The sequence below is a fragment of the Mastigoproctus giganteus genome, chromosome 5 (genome assembly GCF_048544385.1).
Source record: "Mastigoproctus giganteus isolate SK-2022 chromosome 5, ASM4854438v1, whole genome shotgun sequence".
Lineage (NCBI taxonomy): Eukaryota > Metazoa > Arthropoda > Arachnida > Uropygi > Thelyphonidae > Mastigoproctus > Mastigoproctus giganteus.
The window spans coordinates 141,381,265-141,408,784 of record NC_143579.1 but is presented as its reverse complement, the minus strand read 5'-3'; the positions used below and the strand labels follow the sequence as shown (position 1 = coordinate 141,408,784).

At 39.2% G+C, this 27,520-nt stretch overlaps 1 protein-coding gene across 1 annotated transcript in view; it reads left to right on the top strand.

Annotated features, from left to right (window-relative positions):
• Positions 1 to 27,520, top strand: part of LOC150085739 (kinesin-like protein KIF20A) — a 1,052,004-nt gene that overhangs the window by 949,726 nt on the left and 74,758 nt on the right. The window contains exon 21 of the mRNA XM_090374670.1: positions 6,552 to 6,662. Within this exon, the coding sequence (XP_090230796.1) occupies positions 6,552 to 6,662 (111 nt within the window). The remainder of the gene's footprint in view (positions 1 to 6,551; positions 6,663 to 27,520) is intronic.

Genomic DNA, 27,520 nt, shown 5'->3' with positions numbered 1-27,520 from the left:
TGATACGTTGCTCTGGGGTTGCTGTTTCCCATATGTAGTACTTTACATTTGTCAATGTTAAACTTCATTTGCCACCTCTCAGCCCATCTGCTCAACCTTTCCACATCCTGTTGCAGCAGCAGCATAGTTTCAGTAGTGTCCTTGACAACCCTGCCAACCTTCGTGTCGTCTGCAAACTTGGACATTAAGCTTGATATACCATCATCAATATCATTTATAAATACAGAAAACAATAAAGGACCCAATACTGAACCCTGAGGGCTCCACTAATAACATTAGTCCACGATGAGCAGTGTCCATTGATTACCACTCTCTGTCTTCTCCCCCTCAACCATCCCTTTATCCATAGCAGCAATTTGTCTCCAATGCCGCATTGCTCCAATTTGTGCAGCAGTCTTCCATGTGCAACAGTATCAAAAGCCTTTCTAAGATCCAAGTATATAATATCAAAGTTATTCCCTGCATCCAGTTCTTTTGTGACTGCATCATAATATCCATCAAATTGGTCAGGCAAGACTTCCCCTTAACAAAACCATGCTGTGTCTGAGCTATAACTGAAGTCTTGTCTAGATGATCCTGCAGTGCTTCTTTAACCAGTGCCTCCATTAATTTTCCGGGAACAGAAGTTAAACTCACAGGTCTATAATTACTTGTGTCAGCCTTTGATCCTCCTTTGTGAATTGGGGTTACATTTGCACATCTCCAGTCCATGGGTACCTCCCCTGAGTCCAAGGAAGCTCTCATAATTATGGCTAAGGGTTTGCTTACTTCCATTGCTGCCTCCTTTAATATAACTGGATAGATTCCATCCACCCCAGGTGCCTTTCTTGTGTTTATCTTCAACAATTTCTCCTCCACTTTACTCTCAGTTATTACAAGATTCTCTAGCTTACTGCCAGAGTTGAATACACTTCTGGCAGTCCCCTCGCTGAATAACTCCTCATGTGTGAATGTCGTTGCAAAATATTCATTTAGTTTGTTAGCTACCTGAGCAGGATCATCAACAGTTGACCCATCGATATCAAGTGGACCAATCTGATTCATTCCCTCCCTTCCTTCTAGAGTTTACATAAGTAAAGAACTCTTTGCTGTTTTTCTTCGCATCCTTTGCCAAGGATTTCTCGTAATCTGCCTTCGCCTGCCTAGCCTCCTTTGTAACTTGGTTACAGATCAACTTGTATCTATCATAGGCTTCTGTGTCACGTGTTAATTTGTATTTATCCCATGCATTTTTCTTTGCCATATGCCTCATTAGTTCATCTGACATCCATTTAGGCCTTGAACAATATTTCTTGAACAATATTTCATAAACCTTGAACAATATTTCTTAGTTGGTATGTAAAGCCTTGTAGCTTCCAAGATAAGTTCTTTGAATGCTTCCCATTTTGAATTTGCTGTTGGTAACATCATCAGTTGATCCCATTGTATAGAATTTAAATACTGTCTCAGTCCACAGTAATCGCCTTTACGAAAGCAATACCCCTTCCCTTTACCCCTAATGGTAGTTACCTCTCTGAGTAAATCCCACTCCAGAACACTGTGATCACTGCCACCTAGTGGTTCATTTATCTGCAGATTCTTAATGCATGAAGAATCACTACTGGTAATCAAATCAAGAGTATTACTCCCTCTAGTTGCCTCCCGAACATGCTGATGTAGAAAACAATCATCCAATAAATCCACAAAAGCCTTGCTAGTGTGTGAATGACCAGCCCCCAAATTCCAGTCAATATCTGGGAAATTAAAATCCCCCATAATAAGACTCTCTGATTTACTGGCCCACTCTATTTCTCTGTACAGTTTCTTATTATACTCATCAGAGTCATTAGGCCTATAGCACACTCCTACTCTCAATTTTGATCTCCCAATGCTTATGTCACACCAAACTGACTCGAAACTGCACTGTCCAGCAATGTTGACTGGCTTCACTTCCTTGGATTTTATGTGTTTCTTAACTAATAGCATAATCCCTCCTCCCTTCCTATCCTGTCTATCCTTTCTGTAGACATTGTACTCCCCAAATTCCAGTTCTGTATTCCTTATATCTGTGTGACACCACGTCTCTGAAATCCCAACAATATCTGCCTTTGATGTTTTGAGCAATACCTCAAATTCATCAAATTTATTTACTAGACTCCTAGCATTGGTGTATACGCAAGTATACATGCACCTGCTCTTCCTCTTAGCCACCCTAACACAACCCATGTGTTTACTTGTACCCCAATGATTCCCAGCAGTCTCTGAAATATCCTGCATCTTATTTTCCAGGCTGCTGCTCATTCCAATAGAAGCAGTGCAAGAATCACTTTCTCCTCTCTCAGTGGCTACTGTTAATCTATTAGTCCTTGTATTCCCCCCCCCCCAATCTAGCAGTTTTCCGACCCATCTAACACTGTCTCGATAGCATCAGCAAACATTCTTGCACCCTTTCTGTTTAAGTGTATCCCATCCCTGTAGAAGCAGTCTCTCCTGTTAACAAGTACAGACCAGGCTGAAAAAAATTCTACCCCTTGAGCCCTGCACAATCTTTCCAGGGCCGAATTGATCGACAGGGCTCGCATCATATACTCCCTCCTATCGTGTCTGGGCAGAATTGCAGACACTTTCAAATTCAACCCTAATTCACGGCTTTTTTTCATCAGTGACATGTACTTGTTAAGTAATTCTGCCTGTCTCCTGCTCTTAGTATCATTAGTGCCAACGTGTACAACTATATCACCTTTTGTGCCCTTAAAAGATGATATCCGCTCTAAAACGTCATCAACCTTTGCCCCTGGCAGACATTTGTACCATGGTCTGCTCACTCTTTAAATTTAGTTGTCAATGGTGTAGCCAAAATTCGTTTGAGATAGTTGAATAATTATATAATTCCTGTTATACAGGAATTATATAAGTATTTTTCCTCATCTACTAAGTGTTGGGCTATATTAAAATCCCACGTTCAAATTTTAAGCCTAAAATCGGTATCAAATACAAGATGGGAAAGTCGAATAGAAGCAATAAAGCCTCTTAAAATTAACATTTTGGAAATTTATCAGGCCCTCTTGGATATAACTGATGATAATACCAAAGATATTGATTCAAGATCTTAGACTAATGATCTTATTTCAAAATAACTGAATTTAAATTTTTTCCTCATTTAAGTATTTTTCCTCATCTACTAAGTGTTGGGCTATATTAAAATCCCATGTTCAAATTTTAAGCCTAAAATCGCTATCAAATACAAGATGGGAAAGTCGAATAGAAGCAATAAAGCCTCTTAAAATTAACATTTTGGAAATTTATCAGGCCCTTTTGGATATAACTGATGATAATACCAAAGATATTGATTCAAGGTCTCAGACTAATGATCTTATTTCAAAATAACTTAATTTAAATTTCTTTGCTCAATCATTATTTGGCATGATATTTTAAGCTAAATTAATGTCATCAGTAAAATGATGCAGAACCTGTCATTTAATATAGAAACAGTTACTAAACATGTTGAACATCTTGTAAATCATTTAAAAGATTATAGAACAGACCAGAATTTTGAAAATGTCATCAACCTTTTGATGACATTTTGAAAACATTTAAATTAACATTTCCAAAATGTTAATTTTAAGAGGCTTTATTGCTTCTATTCGACTTTCCCATCTTGTATTTGATACCGATTTTAGGCTTAAAATTTGAACGTGGGATTTTAATATAGCCCAACACTTAGTAGATGAGGAAAAATACTTATATAATTCCTGTATAACAGGAATTATATAATTATTCAACTATCTCAAACGAATTTTGGCTACACCATTGACAACTAAATTTAAAGAGTGAGCAGACCATGGTACAAATGTCTGCCAGGGGCAAAGGTTGATGACGTTTTCAAAATTCTTTTATTAATTCTGCAACACAAATAGCGAATATTTTGGATATTGATCCTGTTTTTCCCGAGGTTCGGAAAAGACCAAAGAAAAAAATGTTTGAATGTTTGAACCTATAAAAAATGCCAAAGATAATTTTAAAATCGACTGTTTTTTCTTGATACTTGACACTACTCTGTCGTCTCTTACTGAAAGGTTTATTCTGTTGAAAGAGAATAATGAAGTGTTTAAAATTATCCATAATATCAACGCTTTAACAGAATGGAATGAAAGATATATTAAAACATTGAAAAGATTTGCACACGAAATTAAGCAACGACAAAAATTCAAATGATCGTGATATTGATGGCGTAACTCTCTTTGAGCAAATCAAATCCTTACAATGTTTTATAAAAAAGAAATGTCTCCTTATGATTTATTTAATTTTATATACAAGAAAATTTTATATACAAGAACAATTTACAGGATGCTTTTCCAAATATTTCAGTTATCCTAAGAATTTTTCTGACACTACCAGTGTCAGTTGCTCCAGGGAAAAGAAGTTTCTCGAAGCTTAAAATTATAAAAAAATTATTTACGATAAACTATGGCACAGGAACGTTTAACAGATTTATCTATAATATCTGTAGAAAATGATATTATGGCTAATTTGGACATTGGTGCATTAATCAAGGATTTTGTAGCAGCAAAAGCCTGAAAAGTACAAATTATGTAGTTATTTTAATTATAATATGTGTGATTAAATTCTGTGATTATATAAAAATATAATATTTGTAAAATAATAAGACGAGTTTACCTCAATATAGTACGTAGAACTCTTCCATATGATACTCTCCAGAAATTAAAACGAAAAAATTGAAAAACTTACATTAGAGTAAAAAATAATTAAAAACAAATTTAACACAATTAAAAATATTAAAAAGAATCTAACGAAAATATTCAAAACGATTTTTATTTTCGTTAGATTCTTTTTAATATTTTAATTGTGTTAAATTGGTTTTTAATTATTTTTTACTCCTCTAATGTAAGTTTTTCGATTTTTTTCGTTTTAATTTCTGGAGAGTCATACAGAAGTGTTCTACGTACTATATTGAGGTAAACTCCTCTTATTATTTTACAAATATTAATATCAACATAGAACATATTGAGTATTACAGCTCTGTTCATACTATCTAAATAAAAATATAATACAAATTTACATACTGCTAAATATTAGTGCAATACACTGCTATTTGATTATAGTTATTAATAATTCTAAACCTGCCAGTGAAACATACCCCACACTGTAAAACCGCCTCCTCTGGCCTGCACTTTTGATACCATGTATGCTGGATGAAGAGCCTCATGTTGTTGACGCCAAATCCTTACACGACCATCCACGGTGTGGAGTAAATAGTGACTCATCTATTAGCACACCTTCTTCCAGTCTTCTAACATCCAACTTGCATGCTCTTTGCGCCAGGAGAGGATGCTGTAGGGGTCGTCTGCTGGTCATGCCAGATATTGTTCCGGGTTGGCCCATGTTGTATTGGGTAGTCAGCTCTTCAACAGTGCTGCGTCTGTTCGCCTGTACGAGTCGTTGGACCAGGCGCTCACATCTAACATCAACCTTTTGCTGACCTTTGCAGTTTTGTCGTCAGGTCGTTGTTTGGCCATTTTGACGGCAGTCCTGGTACACTTTAACTACGGTGGCTCTCGAACACCCCACCAGTTCAGCTGTTTGGAAAATTGAGGCACCAGCTCATCGAGCACCCACAATCTGTCCTTTATCAAAGTCCGATAAATCCTTCCTTTTACCCATCACGCTCGGAATTTTACTACCTACTGAACCACTGACAACTTATCTATGCCACGTAGGTCAATTAACTGCGCACTCTCATACCTCGTGGTTAACGGATCCCATTCAGTTTTCATAGGGGTGGTCATAATTTGGTAATCACTCAGTGTATGTAATCTTTTTGTGCTGCCGAAAAAATATTTTGTTACCTACTTTTTTTTTTTTTTTTTTTGTGATATTTTATACAATAAGTTGAACTGAATGTACTTTGATTACTAAAATATTATTAAAGAATTTTAAATTCTTTTTTAGTGATACTTATTATTAACAAGTTGGAGTGATTTATTGTCGTACTATGTGATTTTTTTTTTTTTTTTTTTTTTTTATGCCAAAAATTTATTTTGTGATCTATTTATATTTTTTCTGTTTTTATGATATATTTAACAATAGTTTGAACTGGTTGTACCGTGATTAGAATAATAAATATATAATAAAATTTTGAATTATTTTGTAACCCCTTTCTAGTAGAGGGCAGCCTTATGAAAGTTTGTGCAAGTGCGGCTGACACCCACGCGGCAGACCTGATCTGAGGATGGGTTCCAGCAAGATTCTCGAAATGCTACATGAACATATAGTGATTTGGTTAATATCTAAATAAACTATCATAATATTCACATGATATAAGAATGGTCATTATAGAAATCTGTTTCCAAGCTGCATGTTGCTTCATTGGTTATTGTTATCAATTATGCTATGTCCCGAAGTAATCAAAGTAAGGTGTATCCACTTTATTTGTAAGTGTTTGGGAGGGGAGATATTTTCTAACTCATTAAAATGTTTTAAAAAAAAAAAATTTTGTCCTTCACTCATTATGTAATTATTTTAAAAATTTATTCTGTCTTTTTCGTTCATAGCATCTTCAGGATCCAGATTACTGTCCACCAGTTGAAACAAGGGCAGCAAGGAAGAAACGAGTTCATTTCCAGCATATGAAAGATGAAACTTCAGGTTGTCAAGATGAGAAGGTTTGTATTTAAATATGAAGTTCTGAGTACTACTTCTTGGGGAGGGGCAGTTCTTTTCTTTCAGTAGTGGATCCTACATACCAAGCAAGGGAGCACAGTAATTTCCCAAGTATCTTCAAAGCATTTCCTCTTAAAACCCAGTCCACTGCAGAGAGAGTTAGTCTTCTGCTTGTTTTTTCATCATGTGCAGTCAACGTGTCATAGTGTGATATTTTTAATTAAATAACTAATGTAACTAACTGCAGCAAGTCCCATTGAATTTTCATCAGCTTACTGAGATCCTTACTATGGAACAATAGATAATTTTTTGTGCACCAACAGCTGCAACAGGATTGAAACAGTTTGGTATGTTGAGGGTCTAGTGGCTCCTGGTGTTCTCTGTATTGAGTGACAGAAGCTTCTCAAGCCAGAGATTTAAAGTGTGTATAATGTAGTCTGTTGTGCCCATTCATCTGGATTATTGGCTGATGGGACCCGACATTGCCCCTACTGCGCCATGGGGAGACTAGCCAGGTGTTACCAGTAAGGAATTAGTACTCTGACAGGTCCTGCCACCTACTTTCCTGAGGTTTCAGTGGTTAGAACCTTAAAAAAAAAAAAAAAAAAAACCCACTTTAATCACTGTTGATGCTTTTGTTTGGTCATAGAGATTTGCTTTAAGAGCGAGAAGGGATTGTATGCTGAATGAGTTTTATTTTTGGCCGAAAAGGGTCGGGCAAGCAGTTTTGTGTAGTTACAATTTTGGCACATGGGGCTGTGCACTGTGTGAAGGTAGACAGATTTGGGCGGGGAGGAGGAAGGCTGGAGAGTAGAAGAAGAAGAAAGAGACTGATAGAGAAGGTGGCCCCCTAAATCGTCAGTGGGCATGCCCATGCCACACCAGAGGGAAAGTGAGTTTGGCAGGGGGGACAGGGGTGTCACCCCCCCCCCCCATTGGGAAAAGGAGATAAAGCAGTCCCGGCAAGGTGTCAGACTTTGGTTGCCATTTGGTTAGTTGGCAGCAAGGCTGCAACCAAGTCGTTCACTTTGACTCTCCAGGTGGTGGACCTGTCTCGGCAGAGGCCAGGATGCCACACCTGCATGTGACAGGCCAGCTACATCTAGGTCCCGGTGTTTGATCACATCCAGTAAGGACTCTGTTGCTGTAGGTTGTCACTGCCTCTTGTGTTCAAGTCCTGTAGTCACTCAGCTGGTCTTAATCAGAGCCAGTTTCATGTTTGCTTCCTTTTAATCTACTGCAGTACTTTGCCACTGCTGCGATGTTCAGACAGTTTCCATCTCTTTTTGTGTAGGTTGTCACTGTCTCGGTTTATTGCATCAGGGTCTGGTTCTCAGCTTTGTTGTTCATGCTGAGTGGCATCATGTTGTCTCTTACCTTGTTTCTATTGGTCTTTGTCAGTGGTAATCCTGTCCGTGTTTGTTCATGCCTCATTAGGGTTCAGGTTTTCTCTTTCATTACTGTAATTGGTCGCCATCTGTGGTGTTCACATTCAGGTCTATCTCAGGTTGTCACTTTCCAGTGGTCCGCATAGCATGGTCTTGATTCTACTGGTCGCCTCCTGGGTGGACTCTGTTTCTCTTCCATCAGGTGATTGCTGCAATCATGATCAAGGTATAGTCGTTTCTCCATGTTAAAATTTTCTTTTGTGTTTAATCTGTTCTACTTGTCCATTAGACTCCATTAATGGCCAGTTGTATTCTTTGTGCCGAAAATCTTTCTGCTCAGGGCACAAATATACCTTGGTCCAGCACTGTGTATTGAGTTCATATCAGTCACTATTGAGCATCAGATATGATTCAGACTACTGGAAAATTGTTATAAAGCAGAGCAAGCAAGCTAATAATTCTCTCTTTTTTTTATATATATTTATGAATGGGTCATATGAGGTGTAGCAATAAAATTCCCGGCGTGGTGGTGGTATTGTAGTGTTGAGTTTGACAATAAATGGAAATGATATGTTGTAGTTCAAACTTCCTCCAACAGATGATGGAACAGAGATTGTTCAGTTGGCTGACCGGTTGCAACCAATTTTGTTATTTGTGTTGGTGTTCCTTGTCATGATTTTGCAATGAAAGCAACAAATGAATATCAAATGTTTCTTTATACTGGGAAAAACTTGCAACAGAAACCTATGAAATGTTAAAAATTGTTTGTGATGAAACATTAAGTTGTATCTGTTTGTTTGAATGATACAAGCATTCATTTCAAAGGTGGACATGAGGACATTTGTGATGACCCAAGAAGTGGGTATCTGTCTACCTTTCAAAATGAAGATAGAGTTGCAAAATTTCAGGAAGTTGTGGCAAGAGATTGCCATTTGACCCTCAAAGTGATGGCTGATAAGTTAGATATGAATAAGGAGAAAATTCACCAAATTCTGCATGAAGATTTGGGGAAAAGGAAAGTCTGGTGCAAAATTTTTCCACACAACCTCATGGGTAGAAGCATGAAGAGTGTCATCACGCAAAGACTTCATCCAGAATTGTAATAGTAATAGCCATATACAGGGTGTCTCAAAAATATTGGTACAAACGTTTAGGGGAGGTAGGTAACATCTAAAGGAATATGAATCGCATAGGAACCCATAACCGGAAACGTCATGCGAAAGTAGTAGCAGAGGCACAAGAAGCAGAAATGACAAAGACAGTAATTAGTGGCAAACATTAATTTGACATAATATTAACAATGGAGTACAAGATGGATGCATTTCATGATGTTACAACAGATGCTCGAAGGTTCCACCATGAGACGTGATGCATGCGTGACACCAATGCAGCATGGACTGACGGACACAGTCGAACACACCTGGAGTTTCTTTTATGGCAGCAGCGCAGACGAGTCTCACCAGGAGATCCATTTCAGTCTCCACAGGCGATTCATACGCGATAGATTTGGGGGAAGAAAGAAAGAAACCCCCACAGAAAGAAATCAAGGCTCAATAAATCAGGTGAGCATGGGGAACAGGCAACGGGTCCACCACGGCCAATCCATCGACGCCCAAAACGCCTGTTCAAATGGTCACGAACACACCTTCCATAATGGGCAGGCACCCCGTCATGTCGAAACCAAATGTTGCGTCTCACATTTGCTGGAACATCGTCAAGTAACCCTGGTAGAACTCATTCAAGAAAGATCCGATATTTAGCGGAGTTCATGTGGGATGGTAAAAGGTATGGGCCGACTAAGCAGTCACTGACCATAGCTGCCCACACATTTATAGTGAAGCGATGTTATGCCGCATGGGGGGCACACACCATGTAGGCCCTTGCTAATCCATACACTAGGTGCATGTCTGCCAACTCACAGTTCATATATCGATGCATGCTCTTCGTGCGGCGACTACTGCTTGAATGAGTAAACCAGAAATTTTCCCTCTCGTGAACTGATGAACAGCGCCATGTACCGACTTACGGTGACGTTTCTGGTTATGGGTTCCTGTGCCATTCACATTCCTTTAGATGTTACCTACCTCACCTAAACGTTTGTACCGATATTTTTGAGACACCCTGTAGTGCAAGGAAGCCATAGGCTTTGTCTGCATTAGCAAAAAAAAAAAAAAGCAAGAGAGAGTAGATAAGAACATACAAATTATTTTTTTCTTCCCTCCTCACATAGGTAACTATCCAGTTGACCTTTGAATTTATTCAAACTGTCAGCCTCAGCTACCTGCAAAAGCAACCTGTTCCAGTAATCAATGACTCACTGGCTAAGAGAAAACTTCCTACAATCTAGTCTAAACATATTTCCCCTGTAATTTGAATTTATGCCCCCTAGTTCTGGAATTCTTTATAACGGTAAAAGTTACATCTTCATTAATTTTATTAACCCTTTCTGAGTTACCCTGAGAGAGAGAGAGAGAGAGAGAGAGAGAGAGCAAAGAAGAGTTAGAAGTAGAAAGGAATCACCAAGAAAGAGAAGAATGGTGATATCCAACTGAGGACCCTGGGTGTGCCAAGCCCATACTCACCAGATGTGAGCCCCTGGGGTAACTTCAGGAAGCTCAGTCTTTTTTTCAGATGGGACTATGACTCCCATATCTCTACCTCAAGGTAATGTTTGATAAATCATCGATAGGACACTATGGGCTTTCCTTGCTTCCTGATTAGACTGCTCAGAAAACTTCATACCTTCTCATATTATAACTCCCAGATCCCTTCTTCTTCCTCTACTGTTTTTTATGTGAAAACATCTTTCGCTGCACCTACTACATTTTTGGACTGAAGCAAAACCAAGTGGTAAAGAAATTTTCTTACGGAAATTATGTGAAGGACGTCACTTCCTAAATGGCACTTTGACAGTAACTCAGTCACTAACATTGATTCGGTAGAGTAGGTAGCGGGTAGGAATATTATGCAAGAATAAAAGCTTCAAAGCCACTGAAGAAGCACCTTGTGTCGATAGAAGAACAAGTTCAAAAACTTAGAGAACAAAAAAAAAAAAAAAAAATGCAGAGTTTAATGAAATCTGCTTCTTACAGTTTTATCAACATCAACCTTCTAAGTAGTGGACATGAACATGAAACATTACATCATTCATAACTTTGGTTCTAGCTATTAGATTTTAATAGCTGTTCAATTAAACCATTTAAAAATTTAAACAGTTTTTATATAAGAATTTAACAATAAAACAATCACTTGAACAAACTACAATCACTTCTTGCAGCAGTTTTTGGTTATGGCGTCATACTATTCTACAAATGTATTTCGCTAACTATTTAATTATAAAAATATCGACTCTAATTTCAGTTAACAACCTATGAGTATCTCATATATGGCTAAAACTCCAGCTGAGTGAAATTATGGTATGTAAATTATGTAAAATTGTGCACTCCAGTAGGTTATTCATTACCTCTTAGAATTTCCAACTGCAGACGTAATGACTACGAAGGCTCTATATAAGTCTATATAATCTCTATATAATCTCGCCCAAGCCGAGGATATTTTCATATAAAATAGAACATCTTTCATGCATACAGAGTACACACGCTGGTTTTTTTTTTTTTTTATTCAAAGTTGTATTAAGAGTGTGTAATTGACTATTAAATTTATTTTGGGGTTGCTATTTCCCAAGTGTAAGACCTTGCATTTTGCTGCATTAAAACATAGCTTCCACTTTTCTGACCATTCTTGCTGCTTGGTGCTGATCATTAACTACTCTACCAGTGTTTTTGTTGTCTGCAAATTTTGATGTCAAGTCTCCTATCCATTCGCCAATGTCATTTATGAAAAGCCAAAACAACATGGTCCAGAACCATTCCATTGGCACTCCACTTCTGGCTACACCAATTTCATATTATTCATAACCCTCTGCCTTCTGCCCTGCACCATCCAGCAGGTCCATCTTAGAATTTTTCCAGTGATCCCAACATGTTGCAACTTATACAGTATCTTCTCATTAGAAGTTACTGTATCAGCTGGAAAAGGCTGCTAAAATCCAGATAAACTGTCAAAATTGATGAAGTTTATTTATGCATAGGTTAATGCGCACACATCATTTGTACTACCCAGATAGTTTTAATGATGTGCTAGTTTAAAGGCAGATTATGTGAAATCTTTGGCAAAGGATTCAAAGAAAAACAGAGTTCTTTACTCTGTTTCAGATGAATCAACTTAGTCCATTTGATATCAATGGTTCAACTGCTGATGATCCTGCTCAGGTAACTAACAAACTAAATGAATATTTTGCATCTACATTCACACGTGAGGAATTATTCGGGGAGGGGAATGCCAGAGGTGTATTCAACTAAATTGAGAGGTCCATCAAGCTCTCAGCTGCCCACATCACTGTCAGAGCTTGCACTTGGTCATCACACAACACAGCAGCAACCCCAAGACAGAATGCACTGGTCCCACAGTTACTAGTAGTTGTTGGTGACTCTATTGTAAGGGAAATGGGGAACATGCTTTGTAAAAAGGATAGGTGGAACAGGACCAGGGTATGTCTGCCTGGGGCAAAGGTTGATGATGTTGTACAGCGGATATCATCTTTTAAGGGCACAAAAGGTGATATAGTTGTATACGTTGGCACTAATGATATTAAGAGTAGGAGACCGGCGGAATTACTTAACAAGTACAGGTCACTGTTGAAAAAAAGCTGTGAGGTAGGGTTGAATTTGAAAGTGTCTGCAATTCTGTCCAGACACGATACTAGGGAGTATATGCTGTGAGAGCCTTGTCAATCAATTCGGCCCTGGAAAGATTGTGCAAAGCTCAAGGGGTAGAATTTTTTTCAGCCTGGTCTGTACTTGTTGACAATCCCATCCCTGTAGAAGCAGGAGAGACTGCTTCTACAGGGATGGGACACACTTAAATAGAAAGGGGTGCAAGAATATTTGCTGGTGCTATCGAGGCAGTGTTAGGTGCATTGGAAAACTGCTAGCTTGGGGTGGGATACAAGGACTAATAGATTAGCAGTAGCCACTGGCGGAGATGAAGGTGATTCTTGCATTGCTTCTATTGGAATGATCAGCAGCCTGGAAAACAAGATGCCAGATATTTCAGAGAGTGCTGGGAGTCATTGCGGTACAAGTAAACACATGGGTTGTGTTAGGGTAGCTAAGAATAGTAACAGGTGCATGTATACACCACTGCTAGTAGTTTGGTAAATAAATTTGATGAATTTGAGGTATTGCTCAAAACATCAAAGTCAGATATTGTTGGGACATCCGAGACATGGTGTCACACAGTTATAAGGAATGCAGAACTGGAATTTGGGGAGTACAATGTGTACAGAAAGGATAGACAGGACAGAAAGGGAGGATGGGTTATGTTATTAGTTCAGAAACACGCAAAATCCAAGGAAGTGAACCCAGTCGACATCGCTGGACAGCGCAGTGTCGAGTCAGTTTGGTGTGACATAAGCATTGAGAGATCAAAATTGAGAGTAGGAGTGTGCTGTAGGCCTAATGACTCTGATGAGCATAATAAGAAACTGTACAGGGAAATAGAGTGGGCCCGTAAATCAGACTCTTATAATGGGGGATTTTAATTTCCCAGATATTGACTGGAATTTGTGGGTTGGTCGCTCACACACTAGCAAGGCTTTTGTGGATTTATTGGATATTTGATTTCTACATCGGCATGTTTGGGAGGCAACTAGACTGAGTAATACTCTTGATCTGATTATCAGGAGTGATTCTTCATGCAATAAGAATCGGCCCCAGGTGCCAAGCGATTGTGACTGAGCGATTTCTCTGTGCTATTACTTCGATTTCCCAAAAGTGATTTACAGTTATTTTACTTTCTTGACGTTAATAAATTTATTCATTTAAAAACAGTTCTTGTAACAAAAACACTTGTAGAGAGCAAGAAAGGAAAGGCACCTTTCTTTATTTCTTCTAGTTTACTACTAACCACTTACTACTTTTCGCTTGGTCACACCAGGCACTGCTCCTGCCTCCCCGTGGCGGGGCCGGGAACCTTGCCAGAAAAGTTCATCTGCCAGGGGCTAAGAGGAGCCAACATGGAACAAAATATGTTTCCAACTTTAGAGCCGTCAAGCTGTCGGCCAAACACAGAAAATGACCATGACCATGATTTGTTGCAAGCAAAGAGGTTGAAAACCAATCCCTCGGCGACAGACTTACCTGTATTCTTAATAATGCACTCACTATCTGAACAGCCTCTCAGTAAGCTATCCCCCTTTTTAATTCAAAAACATCTGGAAAGTATTGCATGGTCTCCCAAGACGGTTAAGAGACTGCAATCGGGGGTCTTACTTATTGAAACTCTAAATAGCAGGCACTCTGAGAAATTACTAAAAAAGACAACTTTCGCTAGTATTCCAGTGAAAGTAACTCCATGCAACCCTAAATACATCTAATAATATCTAGTTGGGACCTGATGAATGTGACAGAGGAAGAAATTAAAGAAGAGCTTCAGGAACAAAATGTAATAGCTGTAAAAAGAATTATGATAAAAAAAGACAATATTCTTACCATTCTTCAACAGTCCAAGCCTGCCCTCATCAGTAAAAGCTGGATATCTACTTTGCCGCACTCGTCCTTTCATACCAAATCCGTTGAGATGTTATAAATGCCAAAAGTATGGCCACTCTCAAACAACATGCAGAAGCAACCCAGTTTGTCCCGACTGTGGATCCTCCGATCACATTCAAAGTGATTGTTTGGCAAAAGAAATGATACGTCCCAACTGCAAAGGCAACCATCCTGCCTACTCTAAGACATGTGAGAGGTGGAAAACAGAGAAAAAAATTGTAAAATATAAAGTTGAAAACAGAGTTAGTTATCAAGAGGCAAGAAAATTAATTGCACCCAGTATACCTAACCGTACCTATGCCAATATTGCAAAAAAATATCAAACCATTGCCACACAAACCGATGTTACCGTTCCTTCAAACACTTCCATCTCTGACTGGGCTCGGGCTGTCCTCTCTCAGCAACAGTCCAGTGCCGTTAAGCACTCAGACCAAGCAAATAATACGCCTCTCACAATGCCAGCAAAATCTCAATCTCCGCCAGTGAATGCCACTACTACAAATAATGATAGTTCGACTTCAAAAAAAAAGATTATTCGGGACACATCGATGGAGGCAGAGTACCCATCCAAACAGGAAGATCCAATTCTGGAAATATTTGCAGAAGAGGAGATGGACACTGGTCGCCCTTCCTTTCCAAAAAGAGACAAACCAAAGCCAGAATGCCATAAGACAGCCACGTCAGGTACAGCTTCTGCTTCTAAATTCAAGTAATGCCTAACATCTTGCAATGGAATTGCAGAGGCTTTCGTCCATTACTTAATTAATCGCTACTCTCCAGTTGGTTTCTGCCTGCAAGAAACCTATTTAACTGCTCAAATTTCCATTTCCATAAAAAACTACTTGGTCTATAGACGAGATCGGAATACATCCGATTCTGCTCATGGTGGTGTAGCTATTTTAATTAGTACAAGGATTCCAGCTAGGCAAATCACTCTCCAAACCCAAATCGAAGCTGTCACTGTGCGTCTGATTACTCAGACTGCATTAACTCTAGTCTCAGTTTATCTCCCACCAAATCATATTTACTCTTATAATGATCTTAAAGAACTTCTATTACAGCTACCCTCCCCTATCTGCCTGCTAGGGGATTTCAATGGCCACCACCCTTTATGGGGTTCATCTAAATTAGACAGATGCGGCCGACTGATTGAAACTTTACTGGAAAAAGAAAACCTCACTCTTCTTAACAGTGGCTCGCACACCCATATACAGTTACCTAACGGACAAACTTCTGCCATTGACCTATCGATTTGCTCCCCGATACTGTTTTCAGTTATGCAATAGTCCGCTCTGGATGATCCCATGGGCAGTGATCATTTTCCAATTGTTTGTAATCTGTTGACTACACAACCACAATTACAGCCCTGCAGGAAATGGAAATTCTCTAAAGCCAATTAGGCCAAATTTCAGTCACCAATCACTCTTGACAAAAAAACTATTCAACTACAGCCCATAGAGGAAGTTACTGATTATATTACATCCCGCCTTTTAGTTGCAACTAAGTACTCAACTCCATTATCAAATCCCCCGTCCCGACAGCATTTCAACTACTGGTGGAACAAAGAGTGCACAAAAGCAAAGAAGGAAAAAAATAAAGCATTTAATTTATTCCGTCGATCTCCAACCACAGCTAATCTAATTAGCTATAAGAAACTAAGAGCAAAGGCACGTTACATTCAAAAGCAGGCCAAGAAAGAATCTTGGACTAGGTTCGCATCAACTATCAATAGAAACACTGACTCCAGACTAATATGGAAAAAAATTAGGCAGCTTTCTGGGAAGTTTCCAACTGTTCCTTCCCCAATTCTCTCCTGCAATGGGCAAGAACTCTCTGCTCCTCTAGATATAGCCAATGCCTTGGGCAAAACCTTTGCTCAAATATCTGCTGCATCAAACTACACTCAAATTCCAGAAAATTAAGACCACCACTGAACAGAGACCTATCAACTTTCGAACCTCAGTGTCACTTCCATATAATCAGCCTCTGCAATATTGTGAACTTTTACAGGCCATCAGAACAACACGAAACAGTGCCTCTGGGCGAGATGGCATATATTATGTCATGCTACAGCATCTCGATGAGAAAAACTTACAACTGCTTCTAATCTTTTTTAACCGGATCTTCCTGGAAAATATTTATCCAACCTCTTGGCACCATGCTACAGTTTTGGTGTTTTTGAAACCTGGAAAAGATCCCTCCAGTTCTAATAGTTACAGACCAATATCTCTGTCAAGTTGCCTTGGGAAAATTCTTGAAAAAATTATCCATAGTCGACTCACTTGGATCATTGAAACTCAACATCTACTGAGTAATTGTCAACATGGCTTTCGCAAAAACAGGTCATCCCTAGATCTGATGATCAAGGCGGAATCTGAAATTCACAATGCCTTTGTGAAAAACGAACACCTTGTCATGGTCTCCATTGATGTGGAGAAGGCATTTGATACTACCTGGCAGTATGGTATTCTCAGCGACCTATATAATCTTGGTCTACGAGGCAACCTACCCATATTTATTAGGAACTTCCTCAAGAGCCAATCTTTCCAGGTGAGATATCAAAATTCCCTTTCTGCTACATTCTCGCAGGAAGAAGGAGTATCGCAAGGATCAGTTTTGAGTGCAACCTTGTTTGCCCTTAGAATTGATTCCATTACAAAAGTACTCCCAAATACTGTAGAGGCTGATGATCTCGCTATTTCTTGCTATTCTCAGAACATGAGATCTATCGAAAGGCAATTGCAGATGTCCCTCAATAAAGTTCAAAAATGGGCTGAGCTCAATGGATATCATCTTTCCCAACAGTAAACAGTTGTGATCCACTTTTGCTGTCAACGCAAATTGCATGCAGATCCTGAACTTCAGATTTCAAATTCCACCATTCCAATTGCCAGCAATATGAAATTCTTGGGACTAATCCTGGACAGTAACTTCTTTGAGCATGTTAAATTAATACGTACTGCCTGTCTCAAAAAGATCAACATGCTAAGAGCTTTATCTGCCCTCTCTTGGGGAGCAGACCGTACAACTTTGCTGCTCTTATATAGAGCACTGATTAGATCCCGTTTAGATTATGGTGCTCCAGTTTATGATTCTGCCCGAAGGAGTGTGCTACGCTGGCTGGATCCTATTCAACATAATGCACTGCAGATTGCAATTGGTGCATACAGGACATCTCCAACTCAGAGTCTATACATTGAAGCTCATGAGCCCCCTTTGCATCTTCATAGAAAAATGTTATTACTTAAATATGCAGCCAAAATACAGACTTGCTATTCGCATCCTATTCAGCCATACCTTTTTAATCAACCACTAGTTAATCTCTATAGAAATAAACCAAGTAAAATCCAACCAGCTGGCCTACGGCTCCTTGAAATATCACAGAACTGGAATGTTCCTCTCCACAATAGGAAACAGATAAAGAATTACTCTCATCCACCATGGACCACCTTTCCTCAACTGACCTCTGATACCTATTTTCTTCAATGGGGAAAGAATTGTCTACCGGCAGTGACTGTGCAACAACTGCATGCTAGCCATATTCAAACCTATGCTGACTTCTTGCCGATATATACGGATAGTTCCAAATCTCTGTCAACTGTTGGAGCAGCAGCAGTGTTTCCCTCTGCTATCATATCAGCTTCTCTTCCACCTGAGTATAGCAACTTTTCAGCAGAACTGTATGCAATACAGTTAGCTCTAGAAAATTTGACTCTACATCCATCTGCAAAATATATAGTTTATACTGACTCTGTCAGCTCAATTAAAGCAATGCACAATACATCACAAAAGAATCACCATATTGTAATGAAAATCAGGAGTTTGTTATTGCAGATTTATCATCGTCAACAACTAGTGAAGTTTTGCTGGATTCCAGCACATTCAGGCATAAAAGGGAAAGAAGTGGCTGATATATCTGCCAAAAGTCCAAATTCAGACCTAACTTCTGTCCCTATTCCAGCGACCGATTATAATATCTTAATTGAAGCAGCATGCCATGCAGAGTGGACAGAATTATGGCATAACCAAACGAATAACAAACTTTTCCAGCTGAAACAATACCCAAAGTTCTGGCACTCCAGCAATCAGACAGTACAGCGGAAATAAGTAGTACTCACACGAATGAGAATAGGACACACCCATCTGACTCACCTCCATCTACTAATGGACGATGATCCTCCTCAGTGTCCACACAGCTTAGAATATCTAACAGTCAAACACATTCTGATTGACTGTCCACAGTATTAACAACATCGAGCTGCAATACTAAAAAATCTGGCTAATCGTCGAGAACCATTGATATTACACCATTAATATTACAACCCTATTAGGGTTGAATTTGAAAGTGTCTGCAATTCTGCCCAGACACGATAAGAGGGAGTATATGATGAGAGCCCTGTCGATCAGTTCGGCCCTGGAAAGATTGTGCAAGGCTCAAGGGGTAGAATTTTTTTCAGCTTGGTCTGTACTTGTTAACAGGAGAGACTGCTTCTACAGGGATGGGATACACTTAAATAGAAAGGGTGCAAAAATGTTTGCTGATGCTATCGAGGCAGTGTGAGGTGGATCGGAAAACTGCTAGATTGGGGGGGGGATACAAGAACTAATAGATTAACAGTAGCCACTGGCAGAGGTGAAAGTGATTCTTGCACTGCTTCTATGGCAATGAGCCGCAGCCTGGAAAATAAGATGCAGGATATTTCAGAGACTGCTGGGAATCATTGGGGTACAAATAAACATATAGGTTGTGTTAGGGTAGCTAAGAAGAAGAACAGGTGCATGTATACTTGCGTGTACACCAATGCTAGGAGTTTAGTAAATAAATTTGATGAATTTGAGGTATCGCTCAAAACATCAAAGGCAGATATTGTGGGGATTTCAGACACGTGGTGTCGCACAGATATAAGGAATGCAGAACTGGAATTTGGGGAATACAATGTCTTCAGAAAGGATAGACAGGATAGGAAGGGAGGAGGGGTTATGCTAATAGTTAAGAAATACATAAAATCCAAGGAAGTGAAGCCAGTCGACATTGCTGGACAGTGCAGTGTCGAATCAGTTTGGTGTGACATAAGCATTGGGAGATCAAAATTGAGAGTAGGAGTGTGCTATAGGCCTAATGACTCAGATGAGTATAATAAGGAACTGTACAGAGAAGTAGTGTGGGCCAGTAAATCAGAGAGTCTTATAATGGGGGATTTTAATTTCCCAGATATTGACTGGAATTTGGGGGCTGGTCACTCACACACTAGCAAGGCTTTTGTGGATTTATTGAATGATTGTTTCCTACATCAGCATGTTCGGGAGGCAACTAGAGGGAGTAATACTCTTTACTTGATTATCAGTAGTGATTCTTCATGCATTAAGAATCTGCAGATAAATGAACCACTAGGTGGCAGTGATCACAGTGGCTGAAGTGGGATTTACTCAAAGAGGTAACCACCATTAGGGGTAAAGGGAAGGGTTATTGCTTTCGTAAAGGCGACTACGATGGACTGAGATGGTATTTAAATTCTATACAGTGGGACCAACTGATGATGTTACCAACAGCAAATTCAAAATGGGAAGCATTCAAAGAACTTATCTTGGAAACTACTAGGCTTTACATACCAACTAAGAAATATTTTTCAAGGTTTCGTCCTAAGTGGATGTCAGATGAACTAATGAGACATATGGCAGAGAAGAAAAATGCATGGGATACATATTATTTATTTGAAGTAATTCAATAGTAGCTATCTTGTTGTGAAGGCAACCACATTATGAGATACAATTAAAACAATGCCTTCTACGCTACAATCGTAGCTCAAATCTATGGGTTAACTATGGTGTATTTACACCGATATTATATAGTTAATTATCAAAACCCATAAGGATTATGCCTAGTGCATTTAATTTTCCAAATACATTACCACCACACCCTTCTGGCATCTCTCATAATGTGGATATAACTTCGCAACTGAGATGGCTTGTTGTATTACCTACCCGCCCACTGATGACGAAGCCAAAAAGCTTCGAAACGATCGTCTGGGTGGTGGTACGCTGAAAATAAATAACAGCCTTCTGGCATCTCTCATAATGTGGATATAACTTCGCAACTGAGATGGCTTGTTGTATTACCTACCCGCCCACTGATGACGAAGCCAAAAAGCTTCGAAACGATTGTCTGGGTGGTGGTACGCTGAAAATAAATAACAGTAGTCTTCTCTACTAGTGAAGCATTATTTATTTGAAGTAATTCAATAGTAGCTATCTTGTTGTGAAGGCAACCACATTATGAGATACAATTAAAATGATGCCTTCTACGCTACAATCATAGCTCAAATCTATGGGTTAACTATGGTGTATTCACACCGATATTATATAGTTAATACAAATTAACACGTGACACAGAAGCCTGTGATAGATACAAGTTGATCTGTAACCAAGTTACAAAGGAGGTTAGGTAGGCAAAGGCAGATTACGAGAAATCTTTGGCAAGTGATGCAAAGAAAAATAGCAAAGAGTTCTTTACTTATGTAAACTCTAGAAGGAAGGGAATGAATCAGATTGGTCCACTTGATATCAATGGGTCAACTGTTGATGATCCTGTTCAGGTAGCTAACAAACTGAATGAATATTTTGCATTGACATTCACACATGAGGAGTTATTCAGCGAGGGGAATGCCAGAGGTGTATTCAACTGTGGCAGTAAGCTAGAGAATCTTGTAATAACTGAGAGTAAAGTGGAGGAGAAATTGTTGAAGATAAATACAAATTTAGTAAATAAATTTGATGAATTTGAGGTATTGCTCAAAACATCAAAGGCAGATATTATTGGGATTTCAGAGACGTGGTGTCACACAGATATAAGGAATGCAGAACTGGAATTTGGGGAGTACAATGTCTACAGGATAGGAAGGGAGGAGGGGTTATGCTATTAGTTAAGAAACACAAAATCCAAGGAAGTGAAGCCAGTCAACATTGCTGGACAGTGTTGTGTCGAGTCAGTTTGGTGTGACATAAGCATTGGGAGATCAAAATTGAGAGTAGGAGTGTGCTATAGGCCTAATGACTCTGATGAGTATAATAAGAAACTGTACAGAGAAATAGAGTGGGCCAGTAAATCAGAGAGTCTTATAATGGGGAAATTTTAATTTCCCAGATATTGACTGGAATTTAGGGGCTGGTCACTCACACACTAGCAAGGCTTTTGTGGATTTATTGGATGATTGTTTTCTACATCAGCATGTTCGGGAGGCAACTAGAGGGAGTAATACTCTTGATCTGATTATCAGTAGTGATTCTTCATGCATTAGGAATCTGCAGATAAAGGAACCACTGGGTGGCAGTGATCACAGTGTGCTGAAGTGGGATTTACTCAAGGAGGTAACTACCATCAGAGGTAAAGGGAAGGGTTTTTCTTTCGTAAAGGCGACTATGATAGTCTGAGACAGTATTTAAATTCTATACAATGGGATCAACTGATTATTTTACCAACAGCAAATTCAAAATGGGAAGCATTCAAAGAACTTATCTTGGAAGCTACTAGGCTTTATATACCAACTAAGAAATATTGTTCAAGGTTTAGGCCTAAATGGATGTCAGATGAACTAATGAGGCATATGGCAGAGAAGAAAAATGCATGGGATACATACAAATTAACACGGGACACAGAAGCCTATGATAGATACAAGTTGATCTGTAACCAAGTTACAAAGGAGGTTAGGCAAGCGAAGGCAGATTGCGAGAGATCCTTGGCAAGGGATGCGAATAAAAACAGCAAGAATTCTTTACTTATGTAAACTCTAGAAGAAAGGGGAGGAATCAGATTGGTCCACTTGATATCAATGGATGAACTGTTAATGACCGTGCTCAGGTAGCTAACAAACTAAATGAATATTTTGCATCGACATTCACACATGAGGAGTTATTCAGCGAGGGGAATGCCAGAGGTGTATTCAACTCTAGCAGTAAACTAGAGAATCTTGTAATAACTGAGAGTAAAGTGGAGGAGAAATTGTTGAAGATAAACACAAGAAAGGCACCTGGCGTGGATGGGATCTATCCAGTTATATTAAAGGAGGCAGCAAAGGAAGTAAGCAAACCCTTAGCCATAATTATGAGAGCTTCCTTGGACTCGGGGGAGGTACCCATGGACTGGAGATGTGCAAATGTGACCCCAATTCACAAGCGAGGATCAAAGGCTGACACAAGTAATTATAGACCTGTGAGTTTAACTTCTGTTCCCGGAAAATTAATGGAGGCACTGGTTAAAGAAGCACTGCAGGATCATCTAGACAAGACTTCAGTTATAGCTCGGACACAGCATGGTTTTGTTAAGGGGAAGTCTTGCCTGACCAATTTGATTGGATATTATGATGCAGTCACAAAAGAACTGGATGCAGGGAATAACTTTGATATTATATACTTGGATCTTAGAAAGGCTTTTGATACTGCTGCACAAATTGGAGCAATGCGGCATTGGAGACAAATTGCTGCTATGGATAAAGGGATGGTTGAGGGGGAGAAGACAGAGAGTGGTAATCAATGGACACTGCTCATCATGGACTAATGTTATTAGTGGAGTTCCTCAGGGTTCAGTGTTGAGTCCATTGTTGTTTTCTGTATTTATAAATGATATTGAAGATGGTATATGAAGCTTAATGTCCAAGTTTGCAGACGATACAAAGGTTGGCAGGGTTGTTGACACTACTGACACTATGCTGCTGCAACAGGATGTGGAAAGGTTGAGCAGATGGGCTGAGAGGTGGCAAATGAAGTTTAACCTTGACAAATGTAAAGTACTACACTGCGGTAGAGAATGAAGGACCTGGGGGTAATTGTGCAACCAGATATGAAGTTTTCTGAGCAGTGCAGACAGTCTGCAAGAGTAGCTCATGGTGTCTTGTCAATGATATACAGGAATTTTTTTAGCAGGGATAAGGAGATGATTATTCCCTTGTATAAGGCAATGGTCAGGCCACACCTTGAGTACTGTATACATGTCTGGAGGTCTCATTCTAAGAAGGATGTAGAGCTGTTGGAATGAATACAGAGAAGGGCAACAAGATTAGTGAACAGAACAAAGGGTTGCTCTTACGAAGAAAGGCTTAAATTTTGCAAATTACTGTGTCTGGATTCTAGGCACCTGTGAGGTGATCTGATTGAGGTGTATAAATCTTTGAATGGTTTGAGCATTCTCAATGCTGATGGGATTCTTTCTCTTGCTCAGATTTTTTTTTTTTTTTTTTTGATTTGGTAGTTGTTGGCGCATCGGCTTCTATGGTCATATTGCACTTCCCAAGGTTTTTGCAGTACTTTGATCCAAGCCCGAGGCGGGAATCGAACCCGCGACCTTTGGGTTGCCGGGCAGGTACTTTACCCACTCGGCTAGCCCGGTCGGCTTCTTGCTCAGAATAATTGGCTGAGAGGGCATAAATTCAAATTGAGCAACGACGGTTTTTGATATATGTGTGGAAATTTGCCTTTATCCAGTGGGTGGTTGAATGCTGGAACAAACTTACATCTGTCGTAGAAGTTAAGTTAAATAAATTCAGGGCAGAACTTCACAAATATTTGGAGCGAGGGGATGGGTGAAATAAGTGTTTTTTTTTTTTTTTTGTTTTTTTTTTTTTTGGCTGATGCTATATAAATTCTTGCTTTCTTGCATCATATGCCCTTGCTAATGCTAATTGCAATCAATTCCCAATTTTATGTAGAATCCAAACACTACAAACCCCTGGCCCTGATCATGGGGTAAATTGGAAATTCTCAAAAGCAGATTGGGAAAAGTATTCAACCCGACTTACTTTTGATAGCAGATTGATTAAACTACAATCCATTGATGATATCACAGAGTATATTTCCATGCAAATAATGACCACAGCCTCCGAAGCAATACCACAAGAGTCCACATTTAAACACTGGTGGAACGAAGCGTGTACCAATGCCAAAAAGAAAAAATAAAGTTTGAAACCTGTTCCAGAAGTAAAACTTCAGGGTTCGGTTCTGGGCCAATTGTTGTTTTGTATATTTATTGATGAAGGTATATCAGGTTTAATGTCCAACTTTTCAGATGATACAAAGGTTGGCAGGGTTGTTAATGACAGTAAAGACTGTATGCTACTCCAACTGGATCTAGATAAGTTGGGCAAATGGGCTGAGAAGTGGCAACTGAAGTTGAACATTGACAAATGCAAAGTACTACATATGGGTAGCAATAACCATAGACAAATGTACCAACTGTGTGGCACTACACGCAGGGAAGTGGAATGAGAAAAAGACCTTGGGGGTAATTGTGCCGTTGAATATGACGTTCGCTGAGCAGTGCAGACGGACAGCCAGGGCAAGTCATGGAGTCTTGTCGATGATATATAGGAATTTTTCTCGCAGGGATAGGGATGTGATTATTCCATTGTACAAGGCAATCGTCAGGCCACACCTATAGTACTGTGTACAGATCTCTAGGCCTCATTTTAGGAATGATGTAGAGTTGCTAGAACGAGTACAAAGAAGGGGAACAAAGGGGTTCTCTCCAAGAGAGGCTTAAGTTCTGCAAATTGCAGCACCTGGAAAGCAGGCACCTACGAATTGATCTGATTGAGGTGTATAAGGCCTTGAATGGCTTGAGCAAGCTGAGTCTGACGGGATTCTGCCTCTTCCTCAGATTAAGAACATGAGGGGGCACAGATTCAAATTGAGGAAAGACAGTTGTTAAATAGATGTGCTGAAATTTGTCTTTAGCCAGCAAGAAGTTGATTGGTGGAACAGACTTCCATCTTTTTTTGTGGAAGTTGATAGCCTAAATAAATTTAAGGCTTGAGCTGCACAGGCATTTGAAACAAATGTAGGGGTGAAATGGGAGTTTTTTTTTTTTTTTTGACTAATGCTGCATTAGTTTGCTTTCTTCATCGTATGCCTCTACTAATGCTAAAAGTTTACAACTTTTAGTTTGCAACTTAAAAGTTTCAACTATAATGCGAATGGTAAAGTTTACAACTAACAACAACTTAATTTAATATAAACGTCTTAATTCAAAAGCTAGACAAATTAGAAGAAAATCCGAAAAGGAATCTTGGATACAGTTTGCCTCCACTATTGCAAAGGACACTAGCAGTCGACTCATTTGGAAAAAGATTCAGCAATTAAATAGCAAATACTGACCCTCTCTGGCTTACGTAATACTCGACCTTACGTAAGTTACTAAAAAAATTCGTGGAAACATATTTTGCATCCTGCAGGAATAAATGGAGGTATTGTGAAAATATCATAATCTGAACCAAGGAACGTTCCAAATCCTTGGAAGTTAAAACTTTCGCTATATTACTAAGCTATTTAACTTACAAAGGTCATATTTATAATGGAAATTGCACTACACTTTCATCGTTATCATATGTTTCCCGTTAAAAGAATCCATTTTGAACACCTTTGTGATATTTTTCTAAAGCACGTTTCTGGAGGTCACGACGAAAAAAAAAAAAAATTATTAATTTGCACTTTCCAGTTTATTGGGCTTTTCTGATAGCGCAATCTATTATAAACGGGTAGTAAACTCGATCTTATTGCATTTGCTATAATACCAATAACTGGAATTCTGTTTTGACATTATGGTATTTTGGTGAAATGAGTTTCCCTTCACTGAAATCTTCAATCGTATAAAAAACAAACAGATTTTCAGAAACTTCTCTTCATCCTTATTTACGTATTACAATTATGAAGGGAAAGGGACCAGCGGCAAGTGCAAGTACTGGTAGTGTCGGGAAACGAAACAAAATTGATTTAGAAATGAAGATGAAAATGATTAAGAAGTACAAAGCAGGACAAAGTTTGTCATCTATTGCAAGGGAATTAGGTCTCGCTGCTTCAACAGTGAATACTATTTTAAGGACAGTGCACGTATAAAATAACATGTTAAAGGATCAATGCAATTAAGATCAACAGTGGTCACAAAACAGCATTCAGGTGCTATATCGAAAATGGAAAAGCTATTAATAATATGGATGGAAAATCAGATTCAGAAGCAAGTGCCCCTGAGTGCAATAGCCATTCAAGAAAAAGCAAGAAGTATTTACGAAGATATTAAGGAGAAGTATGTTACCAGGCAGTACTAGGTGGTAGATGACTCTCATCAACCGGTGAAATACCACCACTTTGCTTATTGGAGGCTTGAAGTGGTGGAACCCATGTTTAGTCTCTAGAGCTAAGTTACGGTCAACCATTCCGTATCTCTTCCATCATGCAGTATGATTGATGACTTTTGAGGTTATGATGAACATTGTGGCGAGATCCAATATTCCTTACATTTTGAGGGTACAGCTCTAAAACGGTGTTCGCAGGCTGGCTGCTAGTTAGTACACCGGACCGAACCTATTGGTAACTCTCTAGGAGGCTTCCGGATCAGCTAGTGTATAATCTTGCTACCTCTACTCTGCCAGATAGTGACTGGAGGGAGTCCGAGTAGTGTGTTTGCGGGGAGCATTGTCGAGGCCACGTTATGTCAAGGATCTGGGTATATTCTTACCACATGTACGCCATATCCAAAAATTTCATTACTTCATACAGCATGTCCCACCCACTTTTTCTTACTATTGAATACACCATGAATTGTCAAAATAATAGAGCAAGCTTATCTGCGAAAAGATCTAAACCTCCCAAGGATTTCAGGACATTCTGATATCATAGGTAATGAGAGCAGATCAGGCAGCCAAAAAAACCAAACAGTACAACACCAGCAAATTACCAAGTACCATATATAGAACGGCACCTCCGTAGCCAGGTGGGAAGGAGCAGCAGTGCATAGCCCACGCTTCTTGATTAGACCGGGGATCGAGCCTGTCACCACCAAATACGGAGGATGCAGAAAGGTCAGGAAATGACCACCGC